General features: G+C 41.1%; 1 protein-coding gene across 1 annotated transcript; it reads left to right on the forward strand.

The window, feature by feature from the left end:
* The first annotated feature begins 692 nt into the window (after positions 1 to 692).
* Positions 693 to 26277, forward strand: MYEF2 (myelin expression factor 2). Its single transcript, XM_066635044.1, has 18 exons — positions 693 to 916; positions 9839 to 10068; positions 11263 to 11315; positions 12585 to 12592; positions 12691 to 12784; positions 13787 to 13978; positions 15048 to 15201; positions 17896 to 17945; positions 18025 to 18088; positions 18201 to 18302; positions 18536 to 18586; positions 18662 to 18730; positions 18827 to 18922; positions 19961 to 20059; positions 20621 to 20692; positions 22745 to 22959; positions 23044 to 23095; positions 25730 to 26277. The coding sequence occupies exons 1-18, from the start codon at positions 741 to 743 to the stop codon at positions 25891 to 25893; spliced, it is 1941 nt and encodes a 646-aa protein (XP_066491141.1). The 5' UTR covers positions 693 to 740; the 3' UTR covers positions 25894 to 26277.
* The last annotated feature ends 125 nt before the right edge of the window (positions 26278 to 26402 follow it).

A 26402-nucleotide genomic window follows, 5' to 3' on the forward strand; every position in this document is an offset into this window, starting at 1 on the left:
CAAGTGTGTGGAGGTCCCGTTTGCAAACAGTAAACGTTAAGAAGTTCTTTGAATTCTCCTGTCGCCTGTTTGATTGCCTCTCCAAAATCCAAAGAATTGTGTGTGTGTGTTCATTCAGGGTCACAGCGGTGTCGCAGGAGTTGCCAGAACGGGACTGTATGTATATAATATATTAATGTATATATTAATAATATATAATGTATATAATATATTAATATATTATATATATTATATATACTCTATAAAATACATATATAATGTGTTGTAATATATAATAATTATGATATAATTTCTTTCGAGATCTCAAGTCAGGTGAATGCAGGTGGGGGTTTCACTTGTGAGGGGCTCCTCCCCCCCCGTTCATGGTTAAGATTTTATTTTATGAAATAGTCCATGATGGAGGCTTCACTCCATGAAAATGGTGTCTCTGAGGCGTCTTCGGGCCCTCCAGGGAGCAGACTCCGCGCTCCCCCCGCAAAGCAACGCGTCCCTCCTTGCGGATGGCTGTGGATTGAGAGGAGGCCGGAGCCGCAGAGGCCTCGCAGCCTGCCCAGGAGTCCCCGTCGCCACGGCAACCAGGCGTTCCTCCTCAGCCACACGCAGACGCAAATCCCGTCCGCGCCGCCGTTTTTGTTTGCGGGAGTTCTCGCGAGACTCGGGCGCTCGCCGGTTCCTGGGCGCGCGGGGCCGAGCGGCGCTCGCGGAGGGGCGGGGGCGGCGCTCGGAGCCTCGGCGAGGAAATGGCGGAGAACGACAAGTTCGAGGCCGGGGCGGCGCCGGGGAAGGCCGAGGACGCGGCGGCCAACGAGCACGAGCGGCGGCGGCAGGAGGAGGAGGCGGGCGGGCTGGGAGCCGACCCCGCCGCCGTGCCCGAGAGCGGCGACGGAGACGGCGGCAGCGCCAATGGCGTCAAAATGTGTGTGGGGCGGCGGGGCTCGTCACCTCAGCGCGGGCTTCAGGGGGCTGTGTGGGCCGCGTTGGCAGGGAGGGCTCTGTGTTGGGGGAGTGTCTGTGTGTGGAGGGGGAGAGGCGAGTGTGTGCGTGTGTTGTGTGAGGATGTGTGTCTATGTGTGTGGAGAAGGGTGGGTGTGTTGTGGGAGGGTGTGTATTTGTGTGCAGAGGGGAGTGTATCTGTGTGTGGAGGGGGAGAGGGGGTGTGTCTGTGGAGGGGGAGGGAAGGGTGTGTGTTGGGGGAGTGTGTGTGTTTGGAGGGGGAGGATGTGTGTGTTGGGGAGGGTGTGTGGAGTGGAGGGGGAGAGGGTGTGTGTGTTGGGGGAGGGTGTGTTGGGGAGGGTATCTGTGTGTGTGGAGAGGGGAGGGTGTGTGTGTGGAGGGGGGGAATGTGTCTCTGTGTGTGGAGGGGTGTCTACACTGGAGACACTCCATAACCTGGAGGGGAAGGTGGAGCGCCCTACCCCCTCAGTCTCCCTTTCCTGCTCAGTAAAGAGGCTCTGATGAAGGCAGGAGGAAGTTCATCAGGGCAGGGGTCTCTTCCCAGCCCTCCCAACTCTGGCGATGGGGGTCTACTGTTGTTTAGGCAGCTATAACTGCTGTGTTGTGTTGTTTCACAACAACTACTCATGGACTGTTTGATAAGCGCCTTTGCAAAACAGCAACAAAGAAGCACATGCTCTCTCAAAAAGTGCTGTACAAAGCAGCCCCAAAGCACAACGCTACAACCAGGGGCATCCACTACAATGGAAGAGTTAGGACAGAGAAAAGGTGTTTTTCTTTTACCCAGCATGGCGTTGAGTCTGTGGAACTCCTTGCCACAGGGTGTGGTGATGGCGCCTGGCCTTGGGATGGAGAGAGTGGACAGAGGGATACTCTTTTCCCTCTCACACAATGTCAGAACCAGAGGACATCCACTAAAATTCAGTGTTGGGGAAGTTAGATCAGTCAACAAAAAATATTTCTTTAGCCAACATGTCATTAGTCTGTGGAACTCCTTGCCACAGGATGTGGTGGCGATGGCGGTGGTGGCGTCAGCGTCTGGCCCGGGTACCTTTCAGAGGGGATTGGACAAATTTCTGGAGGAAAAGGCTGTCACAGATTATAAGTTGTGATGGGTATGCTCAACCTCTTGGCTTTAGAAGTAGGCTACTTCAGAATGCCAGGTACAAAGGAGTGGCACCAGGATGCAGGCCTCTTGTTGTGTTGTGTGCTTCCTGAGGCAGCTGGTGGGCCACTGTGAGATAGAGGAAGCTGGACTAGGTGGGCCTTTGAACTGATCCGGCAGGGCTCTAATGTAACTTTGCAGTCTATGCAGACAAGTAGGAAATTTAGGCAGTAAGTCAAAGAATTAGGGGAATTATTCCTCCAAAATAATAATAATAATAATATTTATATATTGCTTTTCAATAGTCTTTCAATAGAAAGTTCACAAAGCGGTTTACAGAGAAAATCAAATAACTAATGGCTCCCTTTTCCAGAAGGGCTCACAATCTAAAAAAAGATGTGAAAACACCAGCAGGCAGCCACTAGAAGAGAGTTTGTGCTGGGGTGAAGAGGGCCAGTTACTCTTCCCCTGCTAAATAACAGAGGAGTGCCCACCTGAAAAAGTGCCTCTTACCCAGTTAGCAGGGGTTTCTGCTAATATATATAGAGAAACAATTGGGGAATTTAGGCAGTAGGTCAAAGAATTAGGATCGTGGTTCCCAAACTGAACCATGACTCCCTGGGAAGCCGCAGTAACAATAATAATGCCAGTATTTATATAACACTTTTCTTCTCATTGGATCGCTCTTCCAACTTTATTTAAGGCGCTATACATAGGTGGGTGTTACTAAATCCCTGTGGGGATTTTTACAATTACCAGTTATATCTTCCAAGAACACCTTCATTCCAGGTGGAGTCCTTCACAGTCTGGTCTCTTTGTGGCTGCCTTTGCCTCTCCTGCATAGCTGATGGCATTCCTTCACTCTCACTGGAGGTAGTCATCTTTCGATTCTCTCACCAGCTGGGATGACTAATCTCCTCAGTGCTTTCTGCAGCTCTTGGATACTTCCGGCTGTTTCAGACTGCGTTCCCAGCTGTTCTTTGGGCTTCATAGGCCGCAGCTCTACCACTCAGCCAGACCTGCTCAAACCAGGAGAAATAAGCCAGGGGAGCCGCGGAATCCTCGTAGAAAAACCTGCCATCCTATAGGATTGGAGCCCTAATGGGGAGCCCTAATGGGAAGCCACGGCCAAATGCCCAGTAGGTCAAGGGAGCCACTAGTTGAAAAGTTTGAGAATCACTGAATTAGAGGAATTCATTCCTACAAAAATGTGATTGTTTTCTAAGGTTAGGTGGCTTTAAAGAGAAATTTAGGCAAAAAGCACAAATTGAATTATGCACTGTCTCTTTCTCAAATTCTTTTCATGCTTATCTGCTTCCAGCAAGTAGTCTTGGTGGCAGTGCATGTTTACTCAGAAATAAGGCCCACTGAGTTTAATGAGACTTTTTGGGTTCAGTCCTATCTAACTTTCCAGTGCTCATGCAGCTGCAATACAGCTCCAGGATAAGGAAACATGTTCCCTTATCTTGAGCAGGCCTCTGTAACTGCCCACCCCCACTGTAGGATACAGCGCATGTCCCATTGGCATGACTTCATCAGTGCTGGAAGGTTGGATAAGATTGAGTCCTTGTTGTTTTGGAAGTAAGTTGCATTGAATACTGTGGAACTTAGTACATGAAGCTTGCTCTCTTAGTTTGTAACTGCAAGCAAAAGGAGTCCTATGGCTCCTTAAAGATAGACATATTTATTGTGATAAAGACTTAGGTGGACAAGAACTCCCTTTGTCAAATGCCTGAAGTGTTATCCTTGAGTGGCAGACATACTGCATATGGTCATAGAGAAATAAACAGGAAACAGTGTAGCTGAAGAGGTGCCGTCTGGGACATTTATGTGCTACTCAGACCAATGCAAGATAAACCCTGTGACCATGCATAAGAGCAGCATTTGACAATAACACTTGGCAAATGAGAATACATCCCATGCTATTACTTGAGAAGCTTTGAGTCTCTTCATTTCTTTGTTCCTGGACAGACACATTTGTATTAACAGAAACTTTAATGTCCTAACTTGTGTGTCTTCAGTATTATTTTGGATTAGTTCCAGTGATAAAGCACAAAATCCTTCCCCCCCCCCCCGAGCCCTAATATTAATAGAACTATGAAACAACTTCTTTAACCAGCCTTGTTGCTGAATTGTTAATGATCAGATCTGGACTAAATAGAATGCTTCATCGCTTGCACATGTTTTCTCAGATAACTATGAATTCTGTGGAGTGGACAAAGATAAATTTTTTTTCTCCTTAAATAACAATAAAACATGGAGTATCTCAATGAAATTGATATTCAGTGCAAACAGAAGTATCACTTCAAGCAATACAGAAGTAACTTGTGGTAGTGAATTCCAAGATAAAGCATAGGAAGGCATTCTTGGTGGCCTCCTCTTTGTGAAATGTGCTCCCCCAGGAGACTTGGGTCCATCTCTCTTTCTGGTGTTCTTTGGCCAGGCCTGTTTTGATTCGGTGTAGTTTAATTGACTAATGCTCTCTCTCGCTTTGTTTTATAGCTTTTAAATTACTGTGTCGATGCTCTGTTAGCTGCTAAGTCTTTTTGAAAAGGTAGGTGGAATATAGAGGGGGGCCCATATCCACAGATCTGGTCCTTGGGGGCCTCCTGCTCATGCCCCCTGGAGCCGAGGTGAACTCTGCTCCCCTTGCCTCTGGAGGATCTTCTGAGCCCAGTAATTAAAAAAAAAATGTAACTTCTGGTTTCATGGAGAAATCAGATGTGACATTCTTAATGTCTTATAAGGAGGTAAGGATGAGGATGCTACTGTCATTCTGTTTAAACTTCTCAGAAGCATCTGGTTGGCCACTGTTAGAGACTATACCGTACCAGATGGACTCTTAGGCTGTGATTCTAAATATCCTTACTAGGGAATAAATCTCACTCAACTTATTTGAGTAAACATGCATAGTATTGTCCTGTATGACTGATCTTACTATATTTCTAAGTATAGTTTATTCCTATAAAGAGGTGTTTGGACCGGAGTCAGGTTTTCTATTGATTGGCAACCCAGGTGTTTCTCTTGAAGTATAGTGCCTGAAAGTAAAAAATTTCTACATTCTTTAAAAATTGTAGAAATGAATACAGTGCAGAAGGTATAAACAGACTTCAGTCTTGCATGGCTTATTTTTTTTTGTTGGAATCTCCATAGTCCCATGAGGGGTGTTAAATTTTTTTAAAAAATACATACTTGATTATGCATCTAACCTAAATTAGGTGATCCTGTGTCTGTACTTTTGCTTAAGAATCGGAGAAGTCTGTAACCAGTTCAGACCAAGTCTACCTAGTTCTTCGTCTTAACTTATATGAAAACCTTAGCAATCAGCAGGCATTGGTTAGTTCATAGGTGAACTATTGTCGATTTTCTGCCCACCCTGTAATAGAGAATTCCAGAAGTTTATCTGATCTTTTCTTATAAAAAGTTGGAGAAAAATAACTTCTCATTCCAGCTTGTTCACTTCGTAAGATCATATTTTCTCTTAGTAAAGATAAACTGTCTGCCATGGCTCCCAACTCTTCCCTAGTGTGATGGCTTAGAACAGCCATTTTCAACCTTTCTCATTTCATGGCGCACTGACAAGGCACTAAAATTGTCAAGGCACACCATCAGGTTTTTGACAATTGACAAGGCACACCAAGCTGCCAGTGGAGGGATCATTCCCCCATTGGCCCTACTGATAAATGACCTTCCCCCAAATTCCTGTGGCACACCGGTGGATTAATCAGTGGTTGAAAATGGCTGGCTTAGAATATAATTTAACTTCCCAGGTTTCTGATCACCTGGTCACTTCTGGAAAGTAAAAATGCTGTCAGACAGGGAGACTTCAGGCAACTTGTCACATGGTTGGTTTTGTTTTTTCCCCCCTGTTTGACTGTGTGTGTGTGTGTGAGAGAGAGAGAGAGAAAAAGGCAACAAATGATTGACATAGGCAGGCTGATAAAAACCTTTTGTAGCATAGCAATGCTGCCTTTTGGTTGGTATGGTCTACTATATTCTAAATATTTGACCTTTATTTGGTCTGCATGAAAACACATACCGTTGAGGCAAGCCTTTGCTTTCGAAGAGGTTTAGATGGTTCTGTGTTATTGCAGTATGTTCTTGCAATATGAATCCATCAAGCAATAATGCAATTTAATTTAAATACTATTTAAGAGTATTTAAAAATAAAGTTTTTATTATAGGACTCATGTCCTAAATAATTTGGTTAATATAGTGTTGTTTTGCCTTCTTATATGAGACTTAATGATGATCTCTTATCTATTTTGGAGATTCTAGTAAGGAGTTACATACTCCTAAGATCTGAAGTACTACTAGGCTCTAAGAGGAGTCTTCTGTGTAGTAATCAGTGATTTGGAATAATGCAGTTTTACCCCATGAATCTGACTTAGTTTGATATTAAACTGCTGTGAGGGAGATTAAGCGGTGTATAAATTTGCAAATAAATAAAATACGTGAATTCATTGGATCCTAGATGTACACTGATCCCAAAAGATCCTCTTCTACTGAGTGACTTGTATGTTTAGCTTTTCCAGTTATAAGAATTTGTTATCACTATTTGATAGTGATACAGGTGATATAACTAGTGTTTTCCCTTAGACATTATTGCTAAAGTCATTTGTTCCTCATTTATTGTAAAATTTATCCAGTATTCAGATCTTTAGAATGCTTAAATTCTGATAAGTTTTAAATTAACCAGTCTGATCAGTTTGTAATTAACCAGTTCTAATTTTATTAAATGTTTTTTGTGTTTCATGGATATTGCACTTGTTTCTTCCAAGCTAGGTTAGCGATAGTTACTAGGAGACTTCTGTTATCCATCATTTCAAATTTTACTTTTTGACAGCAGTCCAATAAATTTCCCAACTGCATCTTGTTGCTTGCTATGAAAAGCAGTGAATCTGGCCTAGATGCCTTTAAAAGGAGTTTGGACAGGTTTGTAAGTCCATCACAGGTTACAAGCCATGATGGGTATGTGCAACCTCCTGGCTTTAGAAGCAGGCTATCTCAGAATACCAGATGCAAGGGAGTGGCACCAGGATGCAGGTCTCTTATTGTCTTGTGTTCTCCCTGAGGCATTTGGTGGGCCACTGTGAGACACAGAAAGCTGGACTAGATAGGCCTATGGCCTGGCAGGGCTCTTATGTTCTTATGGATACTGTTCTGTACCTGACAGTGGGAAAACCACAGTTGTACATATGATACTTGCTTATTGAACGGAGCCTTTACCCAACAGTGGGTGTAAAATTTAATATTTGGAGTTTATTTCTGGTGTTTAAAGTTCTCTTGGTTTTCTCTGCCCTACTCACTTATCAATCTTGTATTGCTAATTTTTGTATGCATGCTTGTTAAAAGTATCCTGCAAACATTTATTCTTATATACATGTTGCGGTTAAAACTGGTTGACTGGTGAATGTTTGTAAAGAGTGGTGGTTGTACATATTCATATGAAGGCATAAAGAATATGGACAAATTGGCAATACTGATACAGAAATTGATTTTCCATGTTTTCTGGTCAGTATGGGTATCGCCACCAGATGTTGGTGATCTTGATCAAAAATGTCTTGTCCATTGCCCAGTTGGTATGTATACGTTTCCATATATATATATATGCATATTGACTGGGCAATGTGGAGAACCCCCTGTCAGTGCATCTCAGTTAGTGCATGTTTTCTGTGCTATTGTGTGCGTCTTTGGTGCTATTTATGTATATTCTCCACTGAATTCCTGTTAACTTCAGCACATGAACCAGCAGCGATTTCTCATGCTGCATTGTGTACAAAATAAACTGCGGCAAGTTAACCAAGTTCCAACTTTGTAAACAAATAGTGCTGTCTTTGCCTGTTTCGGTCCTCTAAAGCAGTGGTTCTCACACATTTAGCACCGGGACTCACTTTTTAGAATGAGAATCTGTCAGAACTCACTCACTTTTTAGAATGAGAATCTATCAGGACTCACCAGAAGTGATGTCATGAACGGAAATGGCATCATCAAGCAGGAAAATTTTTAACAATCCAAGGCTGCAATCCTATCCATACTTACCCAGGAATAAGTCCCATTGACTATCATTGTTAAAAGAATATACATAGTAGCTTGTTAAAAGTACAGGTCTGTCACATTTCCCCAGATGTAGTCACATACCATGGTAGCATCCAGTCTAATATATTAAAAATAAAATATTGAAATGAATGGGAACCCTCCTGAAATTGGCTCGTGACTCAGCTGTTGGGTCCCAACCCACATTTTGAGAAACACTGCACTAAAGTGCAGGAAATCTCAAACAGTTTCTTGTATATAAACTTGACTAACCTTTGATTGTTTGAGAGCCTCGTGGCCTTATATTGTCAACTATCTGCCACTTGCTCTGACTTGCACATGGAAGTGAGGCATGCACAATGAGCTACTAGTTTGGGGGCTAAACTTAATTCACTTTAAGTAACTGAGTTAGTTTCTCCTCAAATAATTAATTAATTATGTAAGTGTACACCTGCCTTTCCCTTGCTAAAATTGCTTAGTGTGATTCAGGACAATGTTTCAGTTAAATTTCACTGAGAATGAAAAGGAAGGCAATAAAAATGAAAGATGTTGTTTGTGGGATTAACTGTAAAATGTAAAATATTTTAAACAATGAAATTCACATGTTCCTCTGCTGTCTGAGGTGACTTCCAGAAATAAAAGCCCCAAGAAAGCAGCAAAATTCAAGAACATTATTAAAAAAACTTATAAACATGAATACAATAACAGACCAAGCATCATCTTCTTTCTTGGCTACTGGTTAAAATAGTGGGCTTTGCATGCTTTTTCTAGAAGGCCAACAGGGTGGTGCATTGAAGGGCTTATTCTGGAAGGCTCAAGGCACACCTGTGAAAGCCCTGTTCCTTGTAGCAGTGGGGTACAGGGCCCTCCCTAAATATCTCAGGGCCCAATCCTGTCCAACTTTCCAGCACCGGTGCAGCCACAGTGCAGCCCCAGGACAAGGGAACAAACATTCCCTTACATTGAGGAGGCCTCTGACTGCCTCCCCACCGAAGGATGCAGCACACACTCCATTAGTATGGCTGCACTGGAAAATTGGATAGGTTTGGGCCCTCGGAGAGGGGAAGATTCATAAAGAGCAAGGCAGTCTCTAAAAATCCTTTTTTGAAATGGAGGATCTTTCACATAGAATGTTGAGAAGTGGTACAGATAGCTTCTTTGGGCCTTTGCCTCTCCTTCCTTTTGAGTCAGCTTCTATAGTGATTGCTCTCTTTTCAATGACATGCTTCACCTGCTTTATGTGACCCTGTGACTTTGTGTCCTTCTGGAGCATTGCTGCTGCCTCATGGAAAGTGGCATGCTGAAGAGGGTGACAGCACAAATTCAAAAGCAGAGAGAATGTTTAAATGTGTTCTGAAAGCACCACAGGTCCTGATGCTCTGAGAGCATTGAATTTTTCACCAAGGGAAGTATAGATTATGTAAAATATTTCTTTTGCTGGAAGCATATTTTAGTTATATTTTCTCCAGAAGAAGTCATTTAACATAGTGTCTCCTGCTACATCAAGTGAAGAGTTTAACACTCAAAACTCATTGGGGTCTGTGCTGTGCTAAATGAAACTACACCTTGCCCCCCACTGAATCACTCTGCTTATGGCAAGTGGGCAGAGCTGCAAGTCCTAAATGTTTAAAACACCAGGAGAAGAGAGTCGGTTGTGTGTTGCCTTTAAATGTTGTCATGAACTAACACAAACTTGTATATTTTTGTTTTGAAATATTTTTCATATTTTTCCCTCCAATGTAGGGAAAATGATGAAACAGGAAAAGATGAGAGACCGACTGTGAAGGAGAAGTATATTTCAAAGCCTAAGGCAATCCCGTCTCTTGGACACAGGAACAGATTCCATCCCTATACAAAGGAGAAGAATACAGGCACTGGAGAAAAGAAGACAATTAACCGTAACAGAGTATTCATTAGCAACATCCCATATGACATGAAATGGCAATCTATTAAAGATCTTATGAGAGAGAAAGGTAACTTGCTTGTTATAGCCTGCTTCACACAGGAGTGGGACAAACATAAATATCTGGTATACTGAACCATACAGATGTGGTTTGTCCTCTTTGACTTCTGCTTGACATGTCTACTTTCCCCTTCTCTTTTACTGGAGACATTTGCATTGCAGGATAGTATGGTAAAAGAATGAAGTATCCACAGTCTCCTTCCATTCTAGTGTGACAGTAGATAGCCTAGAGAATATGCATGCCTTCATGAACTTTTAAAGGGACTGTGTTATGTCTAGCTGTAGTTCTGAATATAAGCAATACTTAGTGTGTTTAAAGTATGAAAGACAAAGGATGTCTTTTATAAGAAGTTTCTGTATCTTTCTTAGTGGAATCTGGCTGAGGAATTATCTCTGTCTTGCATTGTCACTTCTGCCATGATTTGTCTGTCTGGAGGTCTATATCAAGTGCGTTACGACTGTTGTCGTTTTGACAGAACTATTTGAATGCCCCAGACTCTTGGCCATGGCCAGTTCTGGGGCAGGAGAAATCTCAATTCATGAACTGTTAAAAGTTAGCTTTGTATTAATTTGGGAAAAAACATGATTGTTTTCAAATCATGCAAAGCACATTTGGTTTCTAGGCTTTTTAAAAATTAAAACAACCTATAACTGTGCTAGGGTGTATCTGTTGTAAGGTGACGTGACTATTTGATTGGGTTTATGCAATGAAACTTTACTTTAGAAAGTGTGTGGCTTGCTGTGAAATTTTTTTGATTCTTGTAAATTGGTTATTCTATTGAAGGCAACTATTTTTACTATTTGAAGCTATTCAGGTAGAAAGTCACCTTAAAACAGCTGTTGTGAGCAGGATGACAAATGTCACTGAAAAGTGCTATTGTTGATGTCCTAATTGATAGGTGAAGGGACTACTTGTATATCTGAATTTGTTCACCAACTATATCATACTGGCCAAAATATGATCTGTAGTATGAATTAGGTTAAATCTAGTTGTTCTTCTTTAGCTTTTGAGAATGGCTGTTGCATATTCCTGAAAATTAGCTAAATTATATAGCCCTTGACAGGAGGTATGTTGGTCTGGTTTTGATTGTTGGTGAATAATAGGTGCTTCTTCGTAGCGTTGTGCACAGGGACACAGCAAAGCAAGACATTGGTGTTTAAATGCATTGTCTCTTGGTATTTTCCCTTTGTATGTCTTATGTAGTTGGTGAGGTTACATACGTGGAGCTGTTTAAGGATGCAGAAGGAAAATCAAGGGTAAGTGCCGTGGGCGATAATCTGCTAGAGGTTTAAAGTTCCTCAGCAGTTTTACTATTTTGTATAATATTTGTACCAGTAATTGGAAAGTAAGTTTCATTTTTTTACATTGCTGTTATTATAGACTGAGGTTTCTGAACCAGATACAGTTTGTCAACTTCTTTACATAATCAGTGTAGCTGGATGTAAGGGAAAAGCTTTTTAATATGTGTTAAATAAATGGCATTTACCTAATTTAAAACAGCTCACTTTAGGATTTCTGTTGTGTTCAGATGTGTGTTTTAAGTCAAGGATTCTAAAAAAAACCTCTGAAATGATAAAATTAAGTGTAGCATTCTAATGAGAGGCTGAGTGTAAAAATATGTTTGAGACTAAAGATGGCAGGGCTACTTCTGGATTATTGAATTTGTCTAGGTTAAAAAAAATTGAATGGAAGGAGTTGGTTGTTAGATAGTGGATGCCAGCAGTGAGGGAGGCAGTTCACTGCACATAATGTTAAAGCTGCTTTGTGTTTGTCTTCTTAAAAAGGTCAAATGTTCAAACTATAGTAAGTCTGAGCCTGCTGTGTGAACATGAGAAATGCAGGTTTGACTCCAACGTAAGCAATAAAACCTGTTGGGTGTTGGATTATTTTTTCCCCTTAAAGATTTTTTATTTAAATGCTATTTTTGTTTGCCCTATTGGAATGTGTGTGTTTTTTTAATTAAAAAATCAAATCAAACCTGAACTGGTTGCTTATTATAGAGTAATTTGCTGATTGACAAAAGCAAACTGTTCTTTCTTAAAACCTGTAATATGGAAAGGGTACTAGCAACTGTTAAGCAATATAATTACAGTTATGTTTATAGAAAAACTAAGTATTATACTTCAAGATAGTCACCAAGTGATCTTGGATGTCTTGCTCAGTGTTTTTCCTTTATTTGATCCTGGGCAACTGTGGAAATATTCATATCCTACTTTTCATTTGGCTCAAGGAAAATATAGTGGAAGTACCTGACATTTAAAAGAACATGTGATTAACTACCTTCTGTATCATTAAAACTAGTGATTCTTTTGTAATGTGTATGAAAGATGTAGGAAAAATTGTGTTGTCTGATAGTGAAAGAATGCTGCTCTTTCCACTCCAGATCTTCTATTCTTTGTGCAGAACTTCTAATCTTTGTTCAGTTGCTCTGAAATCTTACAGCATTTTACTATTGCATTTAGTGACAGCATCTTCTTTTTTTTTCCTCCCTCCTCTCATGTTGGCAAATCTTCACATGGATATAGGGCTGTGGGTAAGTTTTCCTCCACCCCCATTTTGTTGGTAGTTCAAAGATACTCTTCAGATATTTTAAATGGTGTTTTAAAAAACTTTCAATTCTCTTTCATGCAGTGTGGTTGAATTCAAAGATGAAGAATTTGTAAAGAAGGCGCTGGAAACTATGAATAAATATGATCTTAATGGAAGACCACTTAATATAAAAGAGGTATGCATGTAACTTTTCAGCGAGTGCAAATAGGATATTGTATTACTTTTAAAGCAGAAAAAATCCTGTACAGAGTTGTGAAATTGCATTATAGAAAGTTTACACAGTGGCAACAAGCCTGCTTCATTCCAGAATAAGCAAGAATATTGAAAGTACCATTTTTTTTTCTTAAAATGCCATGGATTATGCCCAATCCTTACGGCCTCTTTTAATCAGCTGTGTTTTACATTGATTGATTAGATGTTGTACAACCTCACAGCCCAATCCTATGCGTGTCTACTCAGAAGTAAGCCCCATTAGGGTCAATGGGGTTTACACTCAGGATGGTGTGGTTAGGATTGGGCTGTCAGTCAGCCAGATTGCCAAGGAAGTGAAGTAGCCACAATATTTGTATAAACAAATGGTCACATAATTGAATGGTACATTAATGTGGAATTGCTTAGGCTAGTGTGATCCCCAGTTTTCTGTGGGTCTTAAAAATACATCTCCCTATTTGCAAGTTTAGGTCTATAGTGGTGGTACAATGACTTTACATCAGGATAAATTGCTGCATCTATCCCTATAATCTGTATCTTGTTTGGGCTACCTTACTGGGTTCTAAGGAGTGGGGATTTTCAGTATGAATATATACTGTTTTTGGAACCCTTCTATCACTGTAGGGCATGTCTTCTACTTATGATATTGACAAGTAATACCAATATCATTGAATTCAGTTTTTGGAAGAACATGATAGGCTGACAGATTTCTACTTGTCCATAGGCTAGGTAACAGCATGAGAAGTAACAGTGCACACTGTGTCAACCCTCCTCTGAAAGGACCACCTCTAGAGGTGAGGGAGTTAGGTCTCCGTACACATGAAGTACTTTTTTCCTTCTACTGCCACTAATAAGGATGCTAACTGCTATTTGGGGTTTTTGTGGAAATTCAGAATAGTGCTGTTTCAATTTTGCCTCCGATTTGGGATTAACAAGCATGCATATTCTTCCTTTAAATGTATCGTAGGATCCTGATGGTGAGCATGCTCGTAGAGCACTGCAGCGTGGGAGTGGGCCGTTCACAGGAGGGCATGGCCCTGATATAGCACCTGGCTTGATGAATTTACCACCATCTATTCTTAATAATCCAAACATTCCTCCTGAAATTATCAGTAATCTGCAAGCTGGCAGGCTTGGGTCCACTATTTTTGTTGCCAATGTAAGTATAAAGATGTACTGGTTGTGCTTTGCTCAGGTATTGAGTATAAAATTAAGTTCTCATAGAACAGATCTATGGATAGCAGTTAAAAAAATCACTTGTGTAAAAGTGAAGTACAGCTGCAATCTCATCTGATAGTGTTTTTGTGTGTCTAAACTGAGATACAAACATTTCTTGAAGTTCTAAGGCCTTTATCTTTTAAAAATGTTGTGCTGGTATACAATTTTTGATAACCTTACTGAAGCTCTTCCTTGTGCTTCTAATAATAATAGTAGTAGTAGTAGTAGTATATACTGCCTTTCTGGCCATTGGATTGCTCCTTTGGCTTTATTAAAGGCGGTTTACATGGGCAGGCTTTCTCTAAACCCCCAAAGGTGTTTTTACAATGAAAGGGAAGTTCTGTCTTTCAAGAACTGACTACATTCTGGATAGATCTTCTTACAGTCTGGTCACATTCTGGCTGCTGTCTTCTCCCACACAAAGAGCTTCAGAGCTGGCTTCTTTGGCTCTCACCCAAAAGAGCTTTGTTTAGCTTGTCATGGTCTTAACACTCCATGGCTTCCAGTGATCTTAAATAGGCGACCTTCGGATGATATCTTTGGGCATAACAGCAGCTCTACCCTCTAGACCAGGTCTCCTGCACTTATGCATATTAGCAGGCTTGCCTTTCGTAACTAAAATAAAGCACGTTATCAGCAAGTTCTTTGTATACTCTTCCATAATTAGAGCTTATTAAATTATGCACATATACATTGTCTTCCTTCTAGTTGTTTTTAAGAATATGTGTGTTAAATTCCTTCTTTTAATCAGAACTAAGATGGTCTCACAGTGTTGGGATATTACATTATTATGCATGTTGAAAAATGAAAGGAAGTACAAAAGTAAGACTTAATCATGTCTCAAACACTAATATTTGAGTTTTATAATTAGTCTTGCACCTGTACAAATACAGTTCTAAAATGCTATCTTTTAGCTATTTTTAGAGATACCTCCTGTATTTAAAAAAGGATAATAAATTCATTGAGGTGCAGTTGTGTTGGTTTTACTCATGCAAGTTTGTATTTTTAAGCTCGACTTCAAAGTTGGCTGGAAGAAATTAAAGGAAGTGTTTAGTATTGCTGGAACTGTAAAACGTGCGGACATTAAAGAAGACAAAGATGGCAAGAGTCGAGGAATGGGCACAGTGACTTTTGAGCAGCCAATTGAAGCTGTCCAGGCAATATGTATCCTGACAAGAGTTTGAGGGTGGTTGGGCCTGATCAAACAAGTCAGATATGACTCTAGATAAGATTGACTATGAAGCATCTTAGCAAGAGTTCTTGTCTATCTCTAGTATATTTGATGAGTTTTCCTTAATATGTATGGATTTTGCAGCAAAGCAGTTTGTAGCCTGCTTGCAGAATATTTGAATAGGTACACAGGTGCTTGATGGAAGGTTAGCTGTGGAACTAATACATCATGGAGGGTAATTGTAACATGGTAGTGGCGCTGATTTAGTGGTTTCATGGTTGGGTGGGATTAGGAGTGTGCACTGGTTTGAACATAAGAACATAAGAACAGCCCCGCTGGATCAGGCCAAAGGCCCATCTAGTCCAGCTTCCTGTATCTCACAGCGGCCCACCAAATGCCCCAGGGAGCACACCAGATAACAAGAGACCTCATCCTGGTGCCCTCCCCTACATCTGGCATTCTGACTTAACCCATTCCTAAAATCAGGAGGTTGCGCATACTCATCATGGCTTGTACCCCATAATGGATTTTTCCTCCAGAAACTCGTCCAATCCCCTTTTAAAGGCGTCTAGGCTAGACGCCAGCACCACATCCTGTGGCAAGGAGTTCCACAGACCGACCACGCGCTGAGTAAAGAAATATTTTCTTTTGTCTGTCCTAACCCGCCCAACACTCAATTTTAGTGGATGTCCCCTGGTTCTGGTATTATGTGAGAGTGTAAAGAGCATCTCCCTATCCACTCTGTCCATCCCCTGCATAATTTTGTATGTCTCAATCATGTCCCCCCTCAAGCGTCTCTTTTCTAGGCTGAAGAGGCCCAAACGCCGTAGCCTTTCCTCATAAGGAAGGTGCCCCAGCCCCGTAATCATCTTAGTCGCTCTTTTTTGCACCTTTTCCATTTCCACTATGTCTTTTTTGAGATGCGGCGACCAGAACTGGACACAATACTCCAGGTGTGGCCTTACCATCGATTTGTACAACGGCATTATAATATTAGCCGTTTTGTTCTCAATACCCTTCCTAATGATCCCAAGCATAGAATTGGCCTTCTTCACTGCCGCCGCACATTGGGTCGACACTTTCATCGACCTGTCCACCACCACCCCAAGATCTCTCTCCTGATCTGTCACAGACAGCTCAGAACCCATCAGCCTATATCTAAAGTTTTGATTTTTTGCCCCAATGTGCATGACTTTACACTTACTGACATTGAAGCGCATCTGCCATTTTGCTGCCCATTCTGCCAGTCTGGAGAGATCCTTCTGGAGCTCCTCACAATCACTTCTGGTCTTTACCACTCGGAAAAGTTTGGTGTCGTCTGCAAACTTAGCCACTTCACTGCTCAACCCTGTCTCCAGGTCATTTATGAAGAGGTTGAAAAGCACCGGTCCCAGGACAGATCCTTGGGGCACACCGCTTTTCACCTCTCTCCATTGTGAAAATTGCCCATTGACACCCACTCTCTGCTTCCTGGCCTCCAACCAGTTCTCAATCCACGAGAGGACCTGTCCTCTAATTCCCTGACTGTGTTTTTTCAGTAGCCTTTGGTGAGGGACTGTGTCAAACGCCTTCTGAAAGTCCAGATATATAATGTCCACGGGTTCTCCCGCATCCACATGCCTGTTGACCTTTTCAAAGAATTCTATAAGGTTCGTGAGGCAAGACTTACCCTTACAGAAGCCATGCTGACTCTCCCTCAGCAAGGCCTGTTTGTCTATGTGTTTTGAGATCCTATCTTTGATGAGGCATTCCACCATCTTACCCGGTATGGATGTTAGGCTGACCGGCCTATAGTTTGCCGGGTCCCCCCTCTTTCCCTTTTTAAAAATAGGCGTGACATTTGCTATCCTCCAATCTTCTGGCACCATGGCCGTTTTGAGGGACAAGTTGCATACCTTAGTCAAGAGATCTGCAACTTCATTCTTCAATTCCTTAATAACCCTTGGGTGGATGCCATCAGGGCCCGGTGACTTATTGATCTTTAATTTATCAATGAGGTCTGAAACATCTTCTCTTTTAACCTCTATCTGACTTAACTCCTCGGTCAGGAGGGGCCGTTCGGGCAGCGGTATCTGCCCGAGGTCTTCTGCCGTGAAGACAGATGCAAAGAACTCATTTAATTTCTCTGCCATCTCTAAGTCTCCTTTTATCTCCCCTTTCCCTCCCTCACCATCCAGAGGGCCAACCGTTTGGGGCATGAAATTGTCTCTCTTGGATTGGAACAAAGAACGTGGCTCATAGTTTTACGTAAAGATAATGCAGCAGCAGATTCTTGTGCTTACCACCACAAAGCAGTTTTCTTGCCAATTTGTAATGTGGGGAGGATTCTTGGTTGGGGTGGGCTCTAAATTCTGGCAAGTTTTTATTTTATTTTATTTCTAAGGAATAGAGAGGAGAGTGCATTTAGCTTTTCAGTAAAGGAACCCAATGCTTGACACGGATGATTAACTCCTCAAAACTGTACCTGCAACATTATCTTACATGTGATCATTTGTGGGGAAGTTTAGCTGTGTTCCACTTTCACTGTTGGGTTATGCACACCTGTGAGGAGTAGCACCCTATTTGTGGAATTTGGTTGAAGTCTCTCTCTCTCTCTCTCTCTCTCTCTCTCTCTCTCTGGATCATATCTCTATAAGCAGTTGGCATCTACTCTTGGTAAAAATAAGGTTCCTTGACTCTCAGTTCAGCTATGTTCAATGGACAGTTTCTATTTGATAGACCCATGCATGTTAAAATGGTGAGTTGTTCATTGTTTCAGCTACAAAAGGTGAAGTAGGCCACAGCATCCTTCTAAATGTTTTTTGCCTTGTTGTTAGGATGACAAATCAATCCCTCATGATGATTTTCGGGTGGCAGACAGCAAAACGTCACAATTACCACGTGAGTTATATTGTAATTTTGATATGTTGCCCTTGCTTTTCTGGGTATGTGGCCATAGAGCCACTGTGTAACAATTGAAAAACCTTATGGAGATCTCTCTTTGCTCTTAAAGGTGGCCTTGGAGGCATTGGAATGGGACTTGGACCTGGTGGGCAGCCAATAAGTGCGACTCAGCTGAGCATGGGTAGTGGAATGGGAAGTGTGGCTCCAGGAGGTCAGTGACCTTCCCTCTTGAATAGTTTAAACAATGTTTTCTTGCTAGAGACAGGAGAGAAGTAACTCCTTCTGAAGTTTCATGTTAGAGCCTTTAAAGATACTGTGACTTGTCCTAAACGCCTAACAGAGGGCATGTTGAGGAATGAAATAATAACTAGTGAATTTTTCCATGTCTGTTTAAAAGGCTTTTATTATGGTAAATCTGTACTGGTGCATCTCATTTATTTTAAGGAATGGGAGTAGATGGTCCAGGCTTTGGAGGAATGAACAGAATGGGTGGAGGTAGGTGTTCTCTCCAGTGATTTTGTTTCCGTGTAAAACTGTGAAGTTAGTAAAAGCTGTTTGCTTACTGTTCAGGCATTGGATTTGGTGGCATGAAAGGAATGGCAAACATGGGAGGATTTGGTGGAGTCAACCGAATGGGAGGTAGGTGAGCAATCTCTCTAGTTTTTTCAAAAAAGCTTTAAAAATCCAGTATTACTATTTTTTTTTTTTTTTAAAACACACTTCTGTTATTCCTAGGAATGGGCAGCGTGGATGACTTTAGAGGAAATATAGGCAGTGGAATGACTGGCGGCTTAGGGACAGGCATGGGAGGCATGGCGACAGGTATGGGAGGTAAGTTGGCAGACCTCAAAGCTATTTTCATGCTGTTTTCCCATCATAGTATTCTCAGCATTCCTCAGAGTTAATTCTTTACAGAAAGACTGGCAAAGAAACACACTTAAAAGCAGAAGTGCCAAATGGCCATGTGTAAACTAAATACATCTTTTTGCTTGATCATTTGTATATCTTTTAAAAAGGTGTTTGAAATGCACTGTGAACTTATTACAAAATTCTGTAATCCTATACACACTTACCTGAGAGAAGCCCCACTAAACACAATGACACGCACAGGGTTACGCTGTAGCTTGCTAGAACATCTTACGTCTACTGATTCAAAGTTATCTCAAAAACATGATGTTAAAGATTGCAAAAAAAATTAAGACTTTTGTCCTCACTCATTCAAGGGCCCATTCAAACATTACCTACCAGCAAGAAATATCTCCCCGATAAGAGTCGTGGGTAAAGGTGTACACTACTCACCCTGACCCCTTGATACACCTACTGTATATGTGTATGGTTATTGTCCATACAGTATTAGTTATTGTCACCGAGGAGAGGAAGTGAATGTGTGTACATCTGAGAGTTCTCCTTGTTCAAACTTTAACAGGCCCTGGCACTTACGTCCTTCTCTATTATGGAATTTTTGCTGCATAAGTACAGTGTAAGTTACTGAGATCTTAAAGGAAATATTTGATAGGCTGCATCATGTCTCATTGGGAATGTCTACACAGCCTGAGTGGGTAATCTGCTTCATCCATTTTATAACTTCACCTTCCTGGAGTTCTAAGCCAAGCATTGTTGGCTTAGGGGAATTAGGGGAAAATAGTGCTGCAGGCCTACTGAATCATTTAGTAGACATGCTCAGTTAATAATACAACCAAAAATAACGCATCTTGAAAATGGAAGTTGCTTGAACTTGGTGATAAAATGCACTGTACTAAGTTGGACCTGTTTAAACACAATCTGTTTTGCTAACAAGCTTGTTTTTATGAACCTACATATACACCATGTGGGGTGTAATAGAGAATCTGCCTGCTGTGTCTCTTGCAGAAATGTTCCGTGGCGGAATGGGAGGCAATATTGATAGAGAATTTGGTCGAAGTGATATGGCATTGAACCGTGGCTTTGGGGATTCCTTTGGAAGAATGGGTATGATGACCCTTGGTGCATTTTGTTTCCCACACAACAGAATGTCAAGCATGTAGCAAGTATATCATTTTCAAACGAACGTGTTGTCACTTCATACTCATAATATCCTTTTTTTCTTCTGTACCCAAGATAGTTGTCATTGAGATGTGAGAGATTGGATGGTTTTCTCCTGTACCATTTTTTTGAGACTGAACTAGATGTAGGGAAGTTAACAGTAATCTAATATCTAGTGACTAGCTGTTTTTAATTAACTTTTAAATTTGAAGACATGTAAATGTAGGCATCTCACTCCATTGCAGCTCTGCTGACTATTTCATAACTAATTCTGTGAAAAGCATTCACAGAGAACATTGTAGTGAATGTTTACTTATTTCATCCTGTCATGTTGGAGTCGCTGTCCTAGGCTCTTGTATCTTCAGATGACTATATCCCTAAATAGTACTCTTGGAGAGAGAACTTCGTGTGATGGGAAAGTGATACAGGAAAATGATTTGGTAGAATTCCCTAGCTTTTAAGTAAAGCAGAATTATATAACTTGATTTTTTTTCTGTCCTTGTTTAGGTGGTGCAATGGTTGGTGGTTTTGCTGGAGGAATGGGAGCTTCTAATATGGGCCCAGTAGGATCTGGAATGAGTAGGTTGATCGGTTTCAACCGAATGTAAAATTTAGCTATAGAAAAAGGTTTTGATCGTACTTTATTTAAGTACATTCCATGGTGGAAACTGGTTTTTTCCAGTGGTGGAAAAACATTAACTCTAGTATTTCTCAGTTTATGTAATTGTGGTTTTAATTGGAATTATTTAAGCAGTGTCATTTTGTGATGACACATATTCATTGCATCCCTTCATACTTCTTAGTGTTTAGAGTGATCAGGCTTTTAGGTATATAGAGTATTTCCTATGGAATAAGTATTACTTTAAGACTTCCAGACTTTATTATTTTTTTGTATAAACACAGCAAATGCTGGAATATGGGTTGAAATACTGTAGAAACACCCACTAGTTGTACAGAATTTCAGGTGGCTATTTGACTTCTTTGGTGGTCTAGCGTCTGTACAAGAAAGGTTCATTGAGGTGGCTACAAAATGGCTACAAAATGACTGAAAGATGCGTGTGTTGAACCATTGAAGAATGCTAACCGCTCTGCATACATGTGAACATATTTCCAGTATGTACACTGGAATATGGTTCTCATTCTGTTCCCTTATCATACTTTAACATGGGGATTTATATCTCAGTAGTTCCACGCTCATGCTCATTATGCTTATTTGGGGGATATTTGAGTTTGGGTTAAATTAACATCTCTAGCAGTGCAGTTAACATCACTCAAACAACCTTCTTGACTGAAGTAGTGTTACCAAACAAGTTATACTTTCAGTGAATATTTGTGTTTAATTTTTGTTCAAATTATGCTTATGTTAAAGGCATTTTTTAATTTGTCTCTACTCATTAGCAGAGTGTCTGATATTAACTGAGCTTGTAATATGATGGAATCTGTTCATGTAGTTCATTCAGTAGGTGATAAAATGGTCCGTTGCATGTATTGCCATGCACTGAACTAATGCTATGCCAGACACCCTAACTTAAGGTTAGCATTGGTATCCAAAGAGCTGATTGGGCAGAAACCAACGTTGTGGTATTGGTGGCATTCACATAAGTGAATTGACTCTGAAGTGGCTGTAAATCAGTAAAATATGACTTAAACAGACGTTGCTGCATTTTGAATGATGTGTGAACAGCCCTTTAGTTGCTCTGCTGCTTGTTGTGTTGAAATGTTTGCAAAATAGTCAGTACAAGTTGAGTCTCGTTATTTGCGAGGGTTCTGTTCCCAGAACTCACATGGATGGCAAAAATCACATTAAAGCAAATCCATTTAAAAAACAATGTCCCTTTGCTCAGGGATTTGAAAACAGCCTTCCTGACCTTTTGTAATGCATCAAGCAGACAATCAGTCTCTCACTGGGCGCTTAGAAAGGCTTCACTCGGAGACAGCAATCACCAGGAGCAGCAGCGTGGAAGAAAGAATGGAGGAGGTGATAATCACTGCCATTTAGCATTCTTTCACATGCTTGCCTTGGAATGAAGCTGTTCTCAGTGCCTGAAGAGAGAATGATTGATGGATTGTCAGCCGACTGTCCTCTCTCGCTTTAACGAGGCTATTGTTAAATGACTTTTTTTCTTTAATTTAAAGGGCCTTTCTCATCACGCTGAGATAAAACCGCGGGTGGAAAATCCGTGGATAACTAGGTTATGCCTGTATTTAAGAATAGTTCCGCAGACAGAAAATGCCTTTTAAGTAGCACAAACAAATGCTCAGTCTTGAATTTCTGAATTGATGCTAATTGCAATTGAAACTTTGTCTCCATTGCACATTGAAAGCTCTTCAAACTCATCTCAAACAAGTTACTGTACAAACTTGGTTGAAATGGTAGTTACAGCTTTTAACTGCTGCTTTTCTGAATAACTTCCTGAATGAGACATAATAATTCTGATGCTTGGGAAGTGTGACTACAAGCTGTGCAAGACACCTTAGCTTGTTTGGTTTTTTTTTGCTGAAATGTAGCTGCATTTTCTCTGCATGATATTAGTTTAATTTTGCATGCGTAGACACTTTAAAGCATATAGTGGCAATTGTGATATGCATTTTATTTTTCTGTTCCTAAATGGTTTCTCTTTGATTTCGCAGGTAGTGGAATAAGTGGCATGAACAGTATGACAGGAGGAATGGGTATGGGAATGGGAATGGATCGGATGAGCTCCACTTTTGACCGAATGGGGCCAACAATGGGAACTGGCCTGGACAGAAATATTGATATGGATCGAGGATTTGTGCCCGGCCCAATGGGAAGTGGTGTGAGAGACAGAGTAGGCTCCAAAGGCAACCAGATATTTGTCCGAAATGTAAGCATATTAGCTAAACTAATTAGCAGCAGTTTTCTTCTGCTTTTTCGCTTTTATGTTACTCTATGCTTATCTTCATTGCAGCTTCCTTTTGACTTGACCTGGCAGAAGCTTAAGGAAAAATTCAGCCAGTGCGGTAAGTATTAGGTACAGAATGTTGTTGCCTCTCAAACTAAAAAGTTGAGAACTAGCTACAACAAAGATGCCTGGATGCTATTACCATTAATGGTAGTTTTCTCTCCACCCACCCCCACCCCCACATTCTGCACTTTTTCGCATTAATGCATCTGCTGAGGAGCTGTTGTATGTCTGCCACGCAGTTCAGGTTCATTGCAGAGGATTTAGTGGCATGTTTAAGGTGCACACTCTGTTCATGCGGGGCTCTGACCAGGCTTACTGCCTTGCTTTGCGTGAACCTGATGTGCATCCTGAAACACAATCATTTACTCACCTGTGATTGCCTGTTTCAGGGGAAGATTGCTAGAGCTGGGTTGTCTGTTAGGGAGTTTGTCCTCTTCTACTGATCTTTATTAGGAACCCCTGATAAGCTTTTGAAAAACCCCAGGGTTGTTTAGAACACAACAACTGGCATATGTAAGACAACAGTGATCAGCTTGATATATCTTTAACTGATCTGTTCCTTAGGGATACTAGAATTTTGCAGAAAGAGTTAGTTGCATTCCTGTAACTCAACATACGCCTGATAGTAGGAGACCTTTGTGTGTGGGTGCATATTCTGCACAGGAAGCAAATGATTTAAAGTTAGAAAATGTATAGTCTGCTTTCACTGAATATTTCAGGCGATGTAATCTCCATCACCGTTCTGTGAAAAGTCATCCTATATCTTTTTAAAGCAATTTGTACAAAGAGAAAAGAGACTTTTTATCTTCTTGGAGGCCTGTAAAACTAGAATGGAGTATAACATATCATGGTTGGGCATTTTGGACATTTCCAATTCTATGATTAGCTTCCTTATTTGAAATCTTACACGTTTGTTGTAATATATAGAGTAAACGTTGCTTTGACATTTTTTTAGAAGTCTAGTTTTAAAAACATTAAAGTCTTATTAAAAACATTTAAGTCTTATTTTCAATAGCTTTTAATGTTGGTTGACATCACTAGAAAAATAACTTCCTATGCTTTTTTTGTCCTTTGTAACATTTTTGTTGGTATGTGTAATCTGCATTTTTTTTTAGTAAACTCTATATGTGGCTTTAAAGACAGCCGAATCATATGCATGGGTATTTAGAAGTAATTCCAGTTGTGTTAAATGAGACTTACAGGAAAGTGTGGATAGGATTGCAGCCTAAGAGCCCAGTCCTGAACTCGGTGCTCCGGCTTTTCAGCGGAGCACACTGTTGCAGATGTGCCATAAGGCATGTCTGTGAGGCTTACTGCTGGACAAGCGTCTGTGCTAGCCTAGCGCTGGGCTAGTGCTGGCCGGGTGCCTGTCCTCTGCTGCTCGGTGGTCTCACGGACTGCTGAGCTGCTGCACGGTAAGCGGGAGTGGGGAGGCGTCATTCCAGGGAGTGGGGAGAGTGGAGAGAGGGCGGGTGGGAGGTGTGTCGGGAGGAGGGAGCGGGGAGGTAGGAGGCGGGTCTGATGGAGTTGAGCTCCACCGGATCCTGACCGTTCGTGTATGGCTCGGCGCCCTACGTGAATGCCTTTGGTCGGTGGTAAAGTGAGTAGCCCCGTTGCAGGTCTGCTTCCCTTACCCAGGAGAAGGGGACAAAAGTTCCCTTCTCCCGAGGTGCCGTCCGTGGCAGACTGAGGCGCGCAGGATGCGGTGGCAGCCATTTTCAGTGTCGCTGCAGCCACGTGCCCCAGGCAGCTCAGGTTTGGGCTGCCAATCACCTCAATTTTTTAAATTTAGCCTATCCTATGCTTATCCTATCCCAGTGTGGCTGGCAACTCCTAAGGTGATAAAGAAATAGACCAAGGAGTCCTAGGATGGATTCACTTGGTGTGTATTTTGAGTGCCTTGCATGTAAATGTAATTTGTGTGTAGAACTGTGCTGTCTAAGTCAACTTAAAAATTGTTTAAGATTTTAGATCAGGATAAATATACTTTGGTCATTCAGGTGACTGTTAGAATTTTAAGAAGCCATAATCTTCTTCTAAAATGGTGTTCATTAAAATTCTTTAAAAAGCTACTCTAGTTTGTCTATTCCATCTTAGTTGAGGGGGTGGAAAAATGATTTCAAATACAAAAAAGAGTTGATTACGGAAGCAGCTGTACTTTGGCATGCATGTCTGGTCCTAGGAAAGACCCTTTGTCTGAAATCATGGAGAGCTGCTGCCTGTCAGCATAGATGGTACTGAGGCAGATGGACCAGTGGTCTGGCTCAGTATAATGCAGCTTCATAGGATCCACCATAGTAAAAACTGTTGCAAGAAAATGACTATTTTTAACTGTTGAAAGCAGGATTGATGATGGTCCGGAAGAGATCGCAGAGGAGCATGGCGATATGGGAAAAAAGGGAGGTGGGTAGTCAGGTAAGATGTAGGAGAAAGAGTTGAGTAGTTGAGGGCGATACAGAATGCATTGGGCCCTGCGTGATTATGTCTAGACTGGAGCTTATTGAAATGTGTCTTGGCAAAGTAGGGGCTGGTAAATAGTTTTCATCATATGTGTGTGGCTGCTAAGATTACAAATTTGAGACATGAACAGGAGTTTGATTAAAGTCCAGATGATATGTAGACTTTAAAAAATGTTCTACTTTAATTGATCAATTATAGATTAAACTGATATTTAACTTTGTTTGTTCAGGTCATGTAATGTTTGCAGAAATAAAAATGGAGAACGGAAAATCAAAAGGTTGTGGAACAGTCAGATTTGACTCGCCAGAATCAGCAGAAAAGGCCTGTAGAATAATGAACGGCATAAAAATCAGTGGCAGAGAAATTGACGTACGTTTGGATCGCAATGCATAATTTATAACTACGTGTTCAGGAACATTCCTTTTGTTGGTTTAGCTTCTCTCTTCCCGACCCCCATTCCCTAGTAACTCATTTTTAGTAACACTGTATGCTTTACATGAGTTGGAAAAAAACAAAACTTTTAAAACCCACCAGCCTTTAACAGTATAATGTTTAATATACTGTGAACTCGTTAACTGACTCTTACTACATTTTGGTTTTTGAAGAGAACTTTCTTGACTTTCAGTGGTATGAACATCCATATCTCCTTATGAAGTCTAGAAGCTGTGGCTGTTTAATACCTCTTCAAAATCATGTTAAGTGTCTCTAGTCATTCAGTTTAAATGAATGGTTCTACTGTTTTTAATAATAAAACAAGCCATTTTCTCTGTTAACAAAGACTGTATAGTGAGACTTGTTTTGTGTCAGATTTCCCTATATTGCATCTGTAATGTAAAGCGTGTGTTTTTTCCTTGATACCTCATTTCCCCAATTTTGGTTTTACATGCATTTATAGTCATTGT

The sequence above is a fragment of the Tiliqua scincoides genome, chromosome 8, assembly GCF_035046505.1.
Source record: "Tiliqua scincoides isolate rTilSci1 chromosome 8, rTilSci1.hap2, whole genome shotgun sequence".
Taxonomy (NCBI): Eukaryota; Metazoa; Chordata; class Lepidosauria; order Squamata; family Scincidae; genus Tiliqua; species Tiliqua scincoides.